This window comes from Meriones unguiculatus, chromosome 15, assembly GCF_030254825.1.
Source record: "Meriones unguiculatus strain TT.TT164.6M chromosome 15, Bangor_MerUng_6.1, whole genome shotgun sequence".
Classification (NCBI taxonomy): Eukaryota; Metazoa; Chordata; class Mammalia; order Rodentia; family Muridae; genus Meriones; species Meriones unguiculatus.
Genome location: NC_083362.1, coordinates 46,196,214 through 46,211,436, shown reverse-complemented (window position 1 = coordinate 46,211,436; position 15,223 = coordinate 46,196,214). Strand labels below are relative to the sequence as shown.

At 46.9% G+C, this 15,223-nt stretch overlaps 1 protein-coding gene across 1 annotated transcript in view; it reads right to left on the bottom strand.

Moving 5' to 3' along the window:
• LOC110559600 (aldehyde oxidase 1) overlaps positions 1–15,223 on the bottom strand; it is a 63,486-nt gene that overhangs the window by 464 nt on the left and 47,799 nt on the right. Inside the window, exons 27-34 of the mRNA XM_060368395.1 lie at positions 12,571–12,666; positions 10,648–10,776; positions 9,955–10,029; positions 8,357–8,409; positions 7,711–7,825; positions 3,236–3,301; positions 1,451–1,639; positions 808–975 (exon numbers count right to left, since the gene is read on the bottom strand). Of these exons, the coding sequence (XP_060224378.1) occupies positions 808–975; positions 1,451–1,639; positions 3,236–3,301; positions 7,711–7,825; positions 8,357–8,409; positions 9,955–10,029; positions 10,648–10,776; positions 12,571–12,666 (891 nt within the window). The remainder of the gene's footprint in view (positions 1–807; positions 976–1,450; positions 1,640–3,235; positions 3,302–7,710; positions 7,826–8,356; positions 8,410–9,954; positions 10,030–10,647; positions 10,777–12,570; positions 12,667–15,223) is intronic.

The following is a 15,223-nucleotide window of genomic DNA, read 5'->3' as shown; positions in this document are numbered from 1 at the left end:
TTAAAAACAAACAAACAAACAAACAACAAAAACAGACGATAATGAAGACAAAAACCACCGCAGGCAACAGGGCCAATGAGAGTTCAGAGAATAACATTATGCGATGTCTAGAGGCGTCCTGGAGAGGGTCTAGTAGGGCATGGGGAGATTTCATCTCTGCATGCAAAGGGACTAAAGAAACTCGGAGCTAGAGTCTGCTTCTCCAGTGTGAGGGAGAGGATACCATGCAGTGCCTGCGCAGGGGGAGGGAGTGCAGAAGAAAGAGAAGGAAAGTCATCTTGTAGCCCAAGGGGTACTGGAACGGCACGGCTTCCTTTATAACCAAAACCCACAACTCATGCTCCTACATAAAAACACAGATAACGGGTGTACGCATTCAGGGACACTGCTGTGGGAAGGTCCTTTCCATCACACTTTGCCACACTGTTTGGCCACCAGTGGGGATGGGACACAGCTGAGTGGCCTTGATTCTGGCAGGCCACAGCCCCTGAATTCCTTGGCCTGCCTCAGATATCCTTGAAAGGGAGTGAAGCAAGGGAAAATACAAGACACGAGAGAGCGGACCTTCTGTTCCCCTCAAGTGATAAGGAACTGAGCAGGCAGGACTCCAAGCTAGACCAGGCTGATGGGAAGACACAAGAAAGCTCAAGGGCCGTTCTGTCCTGTTCACATGACCTAAGGCGTTCCTGCTATTTTCTCTTCCATGGAACAAACAACAGTAGTGGGTTAAAGAAAACTGGCCATGAAGCTAGGGGACAGAAATGAAGACCCTTGTGTTTTACTTTCCCCCCCATGGGAGTAGCATACCATTTTTGTGAACTTGTCTTCACAGGCCATTCTGATCCTCTCTGGAGTCAGTGGACTTCTGAGCTTCAGTGGTCCAGAGATGCCTCTCTCCTGGCGGGCTGCTCTCACTGCATCATGGATGGCAAAGAACACCGAACATCCCAGGAACAACCCGGACTCTCCCAGACCCTTAGGAGAAATGAGCCATGTAGATTATGACCCAAACTGCACCTCCCTCTCTGAACATATGTACATATGTACACACATAGTGCATACTAATAGTATACATACATAACATATAGACTGTCATAAGTAAAAGAAAAAGTCATTCAACCACTGGCTGATCTTAAGATTCTCATACTTACAACTGTAGCTTTTAAAAAATGATTCCAAATGGAGCAAGCACATTAGCATGAAGATGGTTATCGTAATGTAAAAAAAAAAAAAAAAAGATCAGATGGAATCTGATAGCTCAGGTTTAGGCTCCAAGATTGGGAAAGTCTGGAGCGTCTTACCATGTTGTTAGGTTATTTTACAATTAGAATGTTTAATAGGTACTCTTCTGCAATCACAGGAAAACCGTCCAACAACCACGCGAACCAGCGTCTCCGCCCACTGCAGGTATCAAGTAAGTACACCTCCTCAGAGAGCGTCAACAGCTTACCTTCGATGAATACAAGGTGTTTGAGTGTTCAGATGGGGGCAAGAAAGAAACGTGCAGCTCTGTGGGAATGTCGCAGATGGCTGGGATTTTGTATTGGTTGGGGCCGCGGCTGTACAGCATGCCCTGGGGAGAGTAACTCAGCTCCTCTATCGTGTAAAGCCCCATTCCTTGGATAAACGCACCTTCAACCTGAGAGAAGAGAAGGAGTCACTGCCTGGGAGGCAACACAGCCGGGAGCATTTTGGCTGCTCTTCTGGCCTTCAGGCCTACAGTTCAGGGGGCTCACCAGAAGTCCACCTAAAAACCTGTCCACGCTAAATTCCAAGTCAAAGGACTTGGGTTTTAGTCTTGGCTTAGCCATTGAAAAGAACGTAGATAAATCCTCACAGGGATACCCTCTCCACATACCTTATTTTCTCCAACCACTGAGACAGATGAAACCCCTCACTGACTGACTTTAAACAGACCCAGCAGAGTAAGGACAGGTTCTCAGGGCTGGGGAATCCCATCATCTCTCCATACACACGGTCATAAGCTGTCTGGCTTTCATCTCTAGGCTCATTTACTCCCCTGTAGCATGAAGGCTTGACCTATGTGTTCTCTAAGTCCTCTCTACAGCTTTAATATGCCAAAGTTCCTAGACATAGACATGTGACCAAAAAAAAGTAGCAGGGATGGATCATGATGTTCAATAAATGATGGTCAAGTGCCAAACAATCTCCCAGGTCATGTCACCTCCAAACACTAAGCTAAGTGCTTGCTTTCTGTCGAGCATCTACCAGGCAGAGACTCTTCCCTTCTCTTCCCCCAGCCTCATGGTGGGTCCTCTGGTAAAGGTACCAGGGGTCTCGGCCAAGCATCATACGAGAGTCAACATATAATATTCTCTATGGATCTTTAATAAGGTTGATACCTTTTCTACTCTTCTACCTGAACACTTTGCTCATTCTAGTCTGCCTACCTGGTCTATACTAAATACCTCCAATTCCACATGAGAGTATGTATGTGGTATACATGCGTCTATGTTTGTGTATATGCACGTGGACGTCAGAGATTAATGCCCAGTGCCTTCCAGTATGGCCCTCCACTTTATCTATTTGAGACAAGGTCTCTCGCCGAACTTGGAGCTCACGGATTCCACAAGATGAGTTCCAGGAGGAAGTCTGCCTCCGTCCTGCCCTGCTGGTGAGATTACAGATGTGTGCTACCTTTCCTGGCTCTTCCACGAGTGCTGGGGATCTGAGCTGGGGTGCGCATGCTCAGGGAAGCACTTTATCCACGGGGTCATCTCTCTAATTCCTGAATCTGCCTTGGACGTCTCCCCTCCATATGCACTTTCCCCATGTCCCAATGGCACGCCACAACTGGAGAGGTGCTAGAGGGTGCTGATCGCCCCCAGGTGTAAGTAAACGTGTGTGAAGAAGACTCCACGTGGCGCCTACATCTGCCAGTGACCCAAACTTTAAGATAGTGCCCACTGCACGCCCCAAGCTCCGTACTCAGGGTTGTCTCCTCTGTAGCCCCAGGTGCAGGCCCCTCTTCTAGGTTTGGTCCTGTTTTCCTCAAGCTCTCCCATCATTTGTTTTTGTCTTTTAAAACTACCCAAAGTACCCTTTCTTCCTTTCCTGGAAACGTTAAGAAAACTGAGTTCTGTAGCTGGTCGAAAAAAGATTTTGACTGAAGGGGGAGACGAATCAGGTAACCAGCAAATGGTTACTTCCTCTTCAGACCTCACAGCAGTTTCTGTCCCACGAACAGGAAACAAGGCAAAACAGCCACACATACCTGACCTATGTCAATAGCTGGGTTTATGCTACGGCCAACATCCATCACAATGTCTGTTCTGATATTCTAGTAAAACAAAACAAAACAAAACATTTATTTTAATGCAGATAACTCACAGAGAAGCCGAGAAATACACGCTGCCAGGTATGGGCTGACGTCTTTCTTTGGGCCATGTTATTTCAAGACAAAGAAGCAACAAAGATTTTATTACGTGACAAAGTTTATAACCTAAAAACTTTTTTTTTTTTTTGAGATCGTGTCTCATGTAGCCCAGGGTGGCTTTGAATGTGATTGGCGTGGCTAAGAATGACCTTTAGCTTCTGATTCTCCAGCCTTTACCTCCCCACTGATGAAAGGCATGTTCCACCAGGCCTGGCTTATACAGTGGGGAGAACCCAGGGCGTCAGGCATCCGAGGCAAACATCCCATCCCCAGCCCCTGTTCTGCATTTCTTTATTTTTATTTTATGTGAATGAGTATCCAGCTGTATGTACATATGGGCACTCTGTGCACGTTTGGTGCCCATGGAGGCAAGAAGAGTGTCATGTCACCTGAAACTGGAGTTGCAGATGGTTGTAGGCTACCCTGTGGGCACTAGGAACTGAGAGTCTAGAGCTTCTGCAAGAGCAGCCAGTGCTCTTAACCACCGAGCTATCTCTCCAGCCCTCACGCAAATACTCTCAACTAGATTAAGCACTATGTTTTCTTTAGAAATAAAAGAATAAAATATCCACTTGCTTTGTTTAGCTTTCAAGCTGGCTGATGCAAGAGACTAAATTTAATCCACCATAACAAACAGTAAAACAGCAAAAGCCAATATCTTTGGCCTTCAAAACCCCTGTTGCAAAACTCTGTGTCTACGATCCAAGCTAACACAAAGTCCACCCAGCTCAGTGACATTTCCTGAATGTGTCAGCAAAAAGACATTTAAACTGTTGTCCACTGCTGGAGAGCTTCCACTGTGGTGTGGAAAAGAGTACATCTGCCTTCGTGACTTGCTTTTGCTTTCTGATGACCTAAAAGGGCACAGAAGAAAAGACCCTACCTGGGTGCCGGCGACACCGATGTGATAACGGTTTTGAAAATCTAATGTTAGTGAGGCTCTGTTAGTGGGCATAGGCTTATGGTTCCCCATCACTGTATTCTGACAGGACTAGAGAGTGGTCTGGGCTGTGTGGTGGCCTACCTCCAAGAGGACACTGAACAAACTCCTCCATTTGGTATTCAGAGCCTGTGCATGCCCCTCCCACCAACCTCTGTCCAAGCCAGGCACTGTGACCACCAGGGTACTGCACAGACAATGGCACGCCACCCTGAAGTGAGGTTAGAGAGGTTTCTGTCTTAGGGATGCTCTCAGTTTTAACTTTCTCTGGGAAGTCAGATGCTGTGTCCTCAGGACACTACTTGGACAATGGGTCATTCAAGAAAAGGAGGTGACTGGCTAACAGCCATGGAGAAACCACAGCCTCCCATTACCGACAGTGTGATGCTGCTTAGAAGAGAGTTCTCTAGCCCCCACCAACTGCCTGGCCATAGCCTCCTGAGAAATCCTGAGTTAGTTACCTAGACAAACCACATTGATCTGGACGCATGTCCTCAGAGGTGGTGTGAGCCAATAAACATTATTTTCAGCTGCTAATCTGGGGGCTGAAGGGACTCTGCCCAGCTCCAGCGTGGCAGGCACATCTCTGTCGGGCCTTGCCCTTTTCCTCCATTCCCTCTGCCTTGCTAAAAACTTCCTGAAGCTAGCCCCCAAGGACTATTCCTTTATTTAGTCACTTCCTCCTTCTGAGGCTGGCTACCAACGCCCAGCTATCAAAGAATTAAAGTCCAGCAGTCTAGAGCCCCCTTTGGTTCACCTAATTAACACACCCAATTAAAATATACCACAGCCTCCTAGCCCATTCTAACACAGCCCTCCTCCTTTTCTCTTCTTAAAAGCTACACCTGCAAGGTCACTGGCTGCTGGTGTTTTGTTGTTGTTGTTGTTTTTTGTTGTTGTTGTTGTTTTCTGCATGAGTCAGAAAGCAGCTACTTTAGCTTTTCTTCCATGCTTAATCAGGGGTCTCTCTGTGAAGACAGGTGTTTGGTTATGGTCTGTACCTAATCAAAGGTACAAGAGGAAACCTCCACTGTCGGGGGGCGGGGAGTGTGTCCTTCAGTTGCAATGTATTATATAGCAATAGGTAGCTATATAAATACATGTAATGTATAGATGGAGGCTCAATATCTGGGAAATTTTTAGGAAGGCACTTTTACTACCAGGACAATGGCTGAGAAACAGCTAAGACTTGGGGTAGGCTGTCACAGGCTAGCCTTTTGTCTGTGGGTGTTGCCTATCCTGAGCTACAAATATTGCCTATCTCTTAAGATAGTCTGAATATACTACAAGACCTATCTTGAAAGTTCACACTGATACAAGAGCTGTATTTGTAGGAAGAAAGAAAGGAGCCATGTTGGTGCTATGAGAAGAGGCTGGGGAGGAAAAGAGGACGAAAGATTCAAAACAGCAGTGTCTGGAGCACTGAGGATGCCGAGTAAGAGGGCTTATTCTTTGGGGACGAGATAACCAAGCTAACTAAATAGAGATAACCAAGCTAACTAAATAGCCTTGCTGCCTACCGCCCAGCCCTTCGCCCTTGAGGAACATAGATACAAGCACCTCTGTCCTTTCCCATAGCCTTATACCTAACACAGCTGATTGTTACACAAACACACTCCATTGTGAGTAAGGGTGGCCTCTCACAGGAAACCTCCACCTCGGAGACTATCCCAGACCACTGTGTAGAGAGGGAGCAAAACACGAGGTCACCAAGAAAGGCTGCAGCTACCTCTCGGTGGCAGTGAGAGAGTTAAGTCTCTGTTGCTGGTCATATAAATAAAAGAATGAAGGGAGCATAGTCTATTTAACCCGAGCAAGACACCTGTAAGGTTGACCATGGCAACACCAGCCAAGGATAACAGCTAGCAGAAAGTCAAGGCTAGCAGCTGAAGAGCATGTGTTAGAGATTGGCAGAGGTGGGTGGGGCCTTCCACCACCCTGACTGGGTGGGCAGCACATGAACGTCTTCCTGGTTGGGCTAGAGGGACATTCATAGTACATGGAGACCTTCCATTGGCTCGGCCCATGATACTGCCGGAGAACCAACCAATCTCACAGCAGTTACCCAGACTTCCTCAAGTCTCTGCCATGGCCTTGCAGAGACCCCCTAGCTAAACACATTAAGTGGCTTTCCCACGAGTGTCCACACCTGCAATTTTCACTAGCTTGAGTCAGCAAACTCAGAGCCACTGTCCCAGGTCTATCTCTGGTTGACTATGGGTGTCTAGGTCCCTGCATCAAAAGCATTAGCGGACCAAGAAAGATGCAATTATACTAAAACAAACAACAACACAACCCTGAGCCATTACCAGGTTAATTATTACTGCTCTTAGCAAGGCCAAAGTATGAGAAAACCTAAACATTCTGCTTGAGGGAAAAGGGATTCAGACATTAGCTTCCAGGAGAGAACACTCAGCACAAAGTGGAGCAAATACTCCAATCCAGGTCATGTGTGCAGTGAATTGTCCCTTGGCCTCAGTCACAAGTTTCCCCAACGAGATACAGTCTGAGTTAGAATCCAGACAAACTAGATATTCCAATAGGGAGGGTCAATAACGGTATACATAATTCCAAAGAGAAGTCTGCTTATTAAGTAGAACGTTATGCATGATAACTATCTACGAATGTAGACACCAAAGGTATTTGGTAATATAAAAAACTGGAGCTGGCTTCCAGTAGGTTTGGGGGCAGATCACTAATCTACTAGTGTAGTCACATGACTACTGATAAGGCTACTGCAATCCCATTTTATGTACCTGTGGTCATTTATATGACATATATATGCGTGTGTGTGTGTGACATATATATGTGACACACACACGTACTATATAATGACCGATGAGTGTTCTCTTTACTGCTGAAGACCGAGTACAGAGTGGAAGCTGAGTCCTTGAAGAATCTGGTGTGCATGTGTGAGTCCACAGTTCCCCCTTAACAAACCATAAGATGACACTTCAGCTATCTAAGGAGAGGGCCTGGTTGGCCCCTGCCTGTCCCACGGTGGCTCTTTGTGCTTGTTAGCAAGCTATGGATAGGTATGGTGTCCTTTGAGAACATCACACTAAGACACTTCTCGTAAGAGGTCAGGGTTGCTAGCTGGGATGACAGCCTACACGGATGCCTCAGTCAGGGTCCTTTGAAGTGGTTTCTTTCTTATTCCCGGTTAAAGGTGGAAAAAGAAAACACACGAGAAGGACCACTATTTCCCTTGGAAGGCAATCCATGAGTTTGTCTTTTCACTGGATACAGAGAAATCATCCTTCAGTCAAATGCACGCTGCTGCCACACACCCAGCTTTCGTCCAGCATGCAGCACGTGTGGAGTCTAAGCACCTCACAGGCCCAGTCAGAAGACACTCCCGAGTAGGACTGACCTTATGCGCCCCAGTCAGGCAGTCTATTTCAACCTCTGAGCAGGCGGCTCCATACACAAAATATTCGAAGGGATGGCCTTCCCCTTTCTCCCAGTTCATGTCTGACTCATAACCCCTGAAAGAAACAGAGTGTTGAGGTTCACGGTGAAGTGGCCAAGCCCCGCAGTCACAGACAATGATGATCAAACCAGTGCAAAGGGAGCTGTGCTAATCCAAAGGATACATGCACAGGGAAACGCCAGCACAGAACACACGCTCAAGAAATCACACCTGTCCACTCTGAACTGCCTGGTTCAGGACACGTACTTAATTTAACCCTGACTGGTGAACCTTACTCCTGAGGTCAGTTTCTGACTATGATTATCTGGTGACGAATGACACCTAGCACTAGTTCCCAGAAAGCTACAGCATGGCTACAGTACGATCCAAACCAACTCTCCATTCAAGCTTGCCCATGTGAACCATTTTCTCCAGAAAACGTCTTTCTGGGTACCCAGGTTAACTAGCAGATAAACGTTCCTTCTAAAATCAGGCCAACCGGAGCTTACGAGTCATTTGGGGGGACAAAAGTGCAACTGGAACCGAAATTCTTCCTCAAGCTCACACTGCTGTTTTCCACGACATATGACTGAAGGGACATTTTTACCTGAAATATCCAACAGCCGAGAGACTGATGCTCTGGTCAAAAGCAGTCTGCGCCTGGAAAGGATGAGCATGAACACGGTATGATAAGGACTCCGGAGGGAACTTCTCAGGGAGTTCCCTCTGCACCGTGCGTTAAGTAACGCAATAAAGAGGAGGACCCACGACGGACCGTTGCCGTCATCAGTCTCCACCACATAAGCATTCACGGCTTGTTGTGTAGAGAAGCAGCATTCACTCAGTGCATATGGCTGTAATAAATGTCTACCATGATTATGTGATGCTCATAAAACTCAACTATAATGGCCACCCACGTCCCGCTTATGAAGAGATCCATTCAGTCATCCGGAAAGACTTAGGCTATTAGCATGGCCAATTTTGGGAAGCAATGGTCGGATGTTTAGTTTTATGTTGTGCATCTATAACAGTTTCAGTTGAGAGGAGCTATTTTGCTAAATTGTGCCCATTACATCAAATGGCCTTCTGCTTCTACAAGTACATATGGCTGACTGCTAAACAGAAAAACAAGGGTCAGGTTCAAATTCTCAAGCCTAAGAGAGATGGTGGAAGGAGCAGCATTGTAGAAGAGGAGGGCTGAACGGCCATGTCTTGCAAAAGATGGCAAAGGAGGTGCTTCTCAATTGTATGTAGCTGGAAGCAACTTTCTCCAGACAGCCATTTTCAACCTTTCTGGGCCCGGGAAACACCGCGCATGGGGAAAACAGAGATTCCAAAAGCAGACCGTAAAGCTTCACATTCCATAATTATGAATTACATAACGAGCCTTTGTGAAATGGCAGGAGGTTTTAGGTGAGACGCGGGCAGCTGAATCGAGCCTCCAGCATCCTAAGCATGCCCGCTCACACGGAGCGACCTCAGCCCTGGAATCTTTCCAAGCAGAGCTCTGCGTAATATGCTGCCAAACGTGGGTTTTGAAACTGCACAACTAATAAGCTAGAGCAGTCAGCATGACAACTATGCCAGGGCTGTAGGAATATCTGTCCCCTATCATCTAACCCTTAATACTCTGCCATTTTGAAAAGTTCGCTGGTTTACGAATGAATGTGTGTCTTCTCCTCCATCCAGACTGCCAGTGTATCGGAGGAGTTAGAGACAACTGTGAGCTGCCGTGTTGGTGCTGAGAGTTGCACCTGGCTTCTCTGAAAGAGCAACTCGTCCTCTGAACATCTCAGCCATCTCTCCAGCCTCTGGTTTCCCATCTCTAAGTGGGTGTCTACACGAGTGCTACAGAACGACCCCAGCAATGCTTTTCTATTTTAGGAACAGTGAATCCGAAGGAGAACAACACACTGGGGTTAAACAGAAAGCACCCGGGTTCCACAGGAAGAAACGTTCATTAGTTGCAGCTTATGGCAGGAGCTGTAGCATGGACACCATCCTTCCTTGTAATAAAAACATTCCTGGGCACACGACTTGTCCCGCTGTGGGTGTATCTCAACGTACCGTGTGTAGCAGGCCTTCTATTTGTCATTACGCAGGGACAGTGTCTTTGAATCGCCCTTTCCATAAACATAGTTCACACACATTGCTCTCCCTCCGTCTATATATTGGAGTTCCCATGATAAAACCAATGAGTCTCACCCAATCCTTCCACGTCCCACGAGGATTCTTGCTGATGATGGGTTCAAGTCGTTTTAGAAGAGTCTGACAAGCATCCTGTACATGGTTTTAAGTTAACATTTTAGTAATTTCATGAAAATGTCCATGTCAGAGCGAGATGGTATGTCATCCCACAGAGTTATCCCGAAATGACATAGGAGCTAAGAGACCCAGGGTGTCCACGCAGGAGCTGTTGATGCGGAAGGCTTCACACAGGGATGTTTGTATGTTTGAGCCTGTCAGACATGCCCTGGCCTGAAAGACAGTTGCCTTACACACTACCCTAGGTCAAGACTTAACAGAAGGACCATCGCAAACCACTGACCACTGGTTGCAAAACATTAATTTCCTGGGCACGTCTGTTCAGGTTTCAAGGAGCCAGAGTGAAAGGTGATGGAGGGATGACATCACCCAAAGGCCCTGGCAAAAGGTAGGAGGCTGACTGAACACAGAAGTGGGGAAGGTATTGGGGCTTGGGGTGGAGTTTAAAAACCCTGCTGACCACTGAAGAAGCAGGCACAACATCTCGGTGCTTTGTCACCTACTGGGTCTGTGCGCCTGCCTTGTCCTGCCTTGGACCGAGGAGACAGTTAAGAGATGACTTTCTCTTTTGATCCTCAACTGTGGATTTCACCCTGAAGGGTTAATGAATGACGTCACCACAGGGGATCTTACCTTTACTGCTAACCCGTTGAGATCTGCCACCACAGACCCTCCGGAGGCGTTTGTGTTGGGGACGGTTTCTGTGCTTGTCTCACGCAGGTGGACACTGGACATCGGCATCCTTAATTCACGGCTGACCACCTAGAATTTTAAGCGTAGTTTCTTTTCACATACTCTGGTTTGTTGTAGCACATGCCTGGCTGACATAGCACACGTTTGTGGCAGCCTTTCTACGCCTGCCAGGGATGAAGAGCAGAACCATGAGTTCCTTTTGGTATAAAAGTTCCCCTCTTCTAAAACCCTGGTTGTGAGTCTGGGTTCCAAGTTTTAAATGCATTTTCTTTTCTTGTGATTTTTCTCATGTGCACTAACATCAGGAAAGGGGTCCAGGCTAGTGCAGGATAGTGCTAAAGCTTCCTCAAGTCTCTGCAGTAATGCAATCAATGCCGTTGGGCTAGCGTCACCACTGTACTTTGCAAAATTCTAGCAGAGTGGACATCACTTTAATGGGAGCTGCCTGGTTTCTATGCCCTTTTCTGGACATGCTGCAGGATCAGAGCACCGCTCAGAAAGGCCATGGCCCTTAGGAATACATGCATCACCGGAGGAGAGAATGATGCTGAGGATAAGAGGCAACATGGGACTTAGAGGCTTCTTCGGTCCATAGTTTTAGTGCTGGAGAGAATAATTTTAGCTGACTCAAAAGTCATCCTTCTCCAGCTAGCAGCAGGCTTGCGAGTTTGTCCACAGCCTGTCCAAGGACACAGGCGTCCTGAGCCTTCCATGATGGGTGGCTCTCAGAAAGGCATCTAGACAGAGCACACAGGCTCTCAACGGAAGATCTTTAGCTCAAGACAGAAAGCATTCTCACTGAAAAGTAGACCTAAACAGTTTTATTAGCAGCCTAAAACCAAAAACCAAAACCAATCCTACACACCCAAGTTCTTATGATTAAAAAATAAAAATCTAAATTACGTCATTTGAGTTGCTTTCATCCACCTGACAAACATCTAATTTTTTTCAACAATTCATCAAATTTAGTGTTAGTTAAGGGTAAAATGCTACAATACTTTATGGAAAACAATTTAGTGACATGTCAAGTATCTCCAAATACTCATACCTCACAGTAATTCCTCTCTGGGTGGGTCACTTTCAGAAACCAATTACTGAGAGGATCACGGGTTTATTTTGAGAAATATTCATAGACTAATTCAATATCTGGGGTGGAGCTAATTATAAATACACCCCCCCCAGGCAACCATTAAAAGTCACGATTGTTAAGAATATCCTTTTGCTTATCTGCTTTATTTCTGAGACAGGATGTTACTATGTGACCAAGTCTGGCCTGGGTTTGATCCTCCTGCCTGAACCTCCAGAGTGTTAGGATTATAAGCCTGCACACCATGCCTGTCAATTGTTAAGGATTTACAATGATGGGAAGCCGTGGTTATTCTTTGTAAAGCTGGTTGGAAAAAAACATGATGAGGAACAAATTTACAGCAGCAACATCTCAGCAATTTTTACTGTTAAGAAAATCAGACGAAATAGAAGGACCCCTAAAGTAGACTCGCTAATAAACACTGGCTGGAGATATCAAGTCTGATTTATGTTATTCATTTTTCAGAGCCCTTAATATAAAAAAGGCGAGAAACACTGTAAGCCCTCAGAATTTATTCATCTTTCCACCACCCAGGAAAATCTCAGAAGAGAACAATTTCATTATCAATACACCCAAACGGAAGCAGAAAACAAACATAAACCTTCTTTAGCAACAAAACAAGCCCATCTTTTGGCACATGCTTTTCCTCAGTAACAAAACTGACTTGTTTACCCAGTTTCTGCCAATAGCTTAACACTGTCAAACTGACAGCCTTCTGTCATGAACCCATCTGTGAGCACCTACTACTCAACGAAACCCAGTGTTTGCACTCTTACCTGAATAATTTTAGTGTGGACACCCTGCCCCATCTCAATCCCACCATGGGTGACCAGCGCAGAGCCATCGAGATAAATGTGGACCAGGGCAGCTGCCTGAGGAGAGGATGAAAAGAGATGAATCCAAAGAAGTGCTCTCACCAATGTTGGGACATGCTGCTGCAACTAACATACATACATGCATGCATGCATACGTGCATGCATACATACGTACATACATGCATGCATGCATGCGTACATGTATATACATCTTCCAGTCACAGCCAGGGCAATGGCAGGGCAAGAGCCACGTGGTGATCACCCCACTGTCTCTGGTGGCTTCGAGTCTTTTGGAGGACCGTGATCCTAAGGTTCTGCTTCGTATTTAGGGATTTAAGGACATGGGTATCTCCAGGGTTGGTCTCCCCAGGGAGGAAGCACATTTTAGGTTTCTTTAGTTGGGGGAGGATTTTTTCCCATTTTAAAATGCAAATGCATGCACACATAGGTTGATCGGAAGGGAGAACAACTGTGCGCGCACATATTTCCATAGCTGTACGCATGTTATACAGATCTCAAGATGCCAAGCCAAAGGCGGTTGGCTGAGACACAGCCATTGTTCGGCTGCAACATGGCCTTGGATCAAGCCTGAACAGTGGCTCTCCACCTTCCCAACACTACAGCCCTTTGCTACAGCTCCCCATGTTGCGGTAACTCCCAACCACAAAATCACTTGCTATTTCAGAACTGTAATTTTGCGACAGCTATGGACAGTAATGTAAGTATCTGATATGCAGGATATCTGATATACGACCTATGAGAAAGGGTCATGTGACCCAGGGGGTCGCAGCTCCCCCCAGGTTGAGAACCACCGCAAACCATTTTGGCATAGAACTGCAGACCTCGGGAGCAATCACCCGACTGTGCAGTTCCTCCTAAGGACGTAGCAGTGACCGAGCTGCTCAAAGTCCCCTCTCCTCAGAAGCAGCGAGATTAAGTGAACAGATTTTACCACCAACACTTGGCTTCTTCCCAAGGCTCCCTGGGCCAGAACGGTTCTGCTGTGGTGTCTAACTCATTGTGTCTCTGTTTATACTGATTTGTCAACTTGCAGGGACCTGGAATCACTCCGACATGAGGAGAAACCTGTGGACATTCTAACCGAGGAGTCGGGAGTTTAGGTTGTCTGACGTGGGAGAATTCACCCTAATGTGGGTTGCACCATTAGTCTAGGCTGGGGGCTAGACTCTGTGAGGTAAGCTGGGTGCTACCATTCGTCTGTGCCTGCTTCCTGAGTGGGGTCACAGTGTGAGCGGCTGCCTCAGGTTATTGCCCACCCCTCCTTCCCTCCACGATGCCAGGGTTAATCTGGGATTTGGAGAGGTAAGTAAGATCTACAGAACATTCTAGGAACAAGGTAATTTCTACTCCATAAACCTAAAATTCTACCAAGATGCTATTAACTCAGATTCGTAAGCAAAGTTTAGGAACTGCATGTCAGTTGTCAGATAAACCTGTTTAGAGGACTATTTTCCTCGATTCTTCGCCCACCAAAAGGACTTTCACATCCACTTGTGGCCTGTGGACCACACCTGGCGAACTGCCTCTTTATCATCCGAAGGTGTTCATTACCTCGTTGAATAAGCCGAAATCACCACCTTTCCAAGGAAGACACGTCTGACAGTCAACACAATCTCCATTTTCCTGGTCAACGGGGTAAGCTAGTGATGTCTTGACAAAATAAGGACAGCCTGTATCCGAGGGCAAAGGCTCATCCACTCAGTGCCCAGGTAGACGTCTTAGATCATCAAGCCCTCTTCAGAGCCCAGAGCTGGCTGCCCTGCACTGTGGAGTCAGATGTAGCAGTCCCTTCCGGGCTTTGTTCTATTACATTTCCCAGTACTCTGGTAGGGACATATCCTAAGCCATCCCTTCCAACTGGACATAATGTCTCAGATGTACCTAGGCACTTGGCGTGTTTGATCCGCTAACTTACAAGAACACAGTGGTTCGATCTAGTTCCTAAGTTTACAGGTTCTGTGTCTTTCCTCCTTGGCTCTGGTACTGAATGTGGGCGGAGTCCACAGGTGGACTTACTTTGTGGGAATAAACTACAATCACACTGGATTTCGTGTGTTCTCCGCTGTATGGCCCTGCTGGGGGCAGCATTCTGCCTGGGGGTCCAGGGCAGCGTCTGCATCAGGGGTGGCTGAGTACTTTGTTCCATGTGGTGTCGCAAACTCTTCCAGCCACTGCAAATGTCAAATTTGGTTCTGTGAAGTGGCACCACCACACAGGTCACTCTTAGCACCTCAAGAGATCGTTCCCCTAAAGCGCCAGCTATAGAGCCAGCACAACGGGCATGCTGAGGAGGACTTTGTTGGCTTGGTGAGATGCCTCTGCCAGGCAACATCTGTGGCCCTACTCTGTGCCACTGTGATAAGCCCCGGACACGCAGAGGTTAACTAGATGCCAGCTGCATCCTTCGGGGATCACAGTCTAGAAATGAAAGAATCTGTGGGTGAGGCGCATTTGAACCCTTGAGCAGTACGGTGATAACGGCTTCCACTCGGGAAGGCAGCATGAGACAATGAAAACGGGGATCTGGGGTTGGGTGTGCCGAAGTCCAATTTTTGTACCTCTACTCGATAGCTGGGTGACCTAGAACTATGGG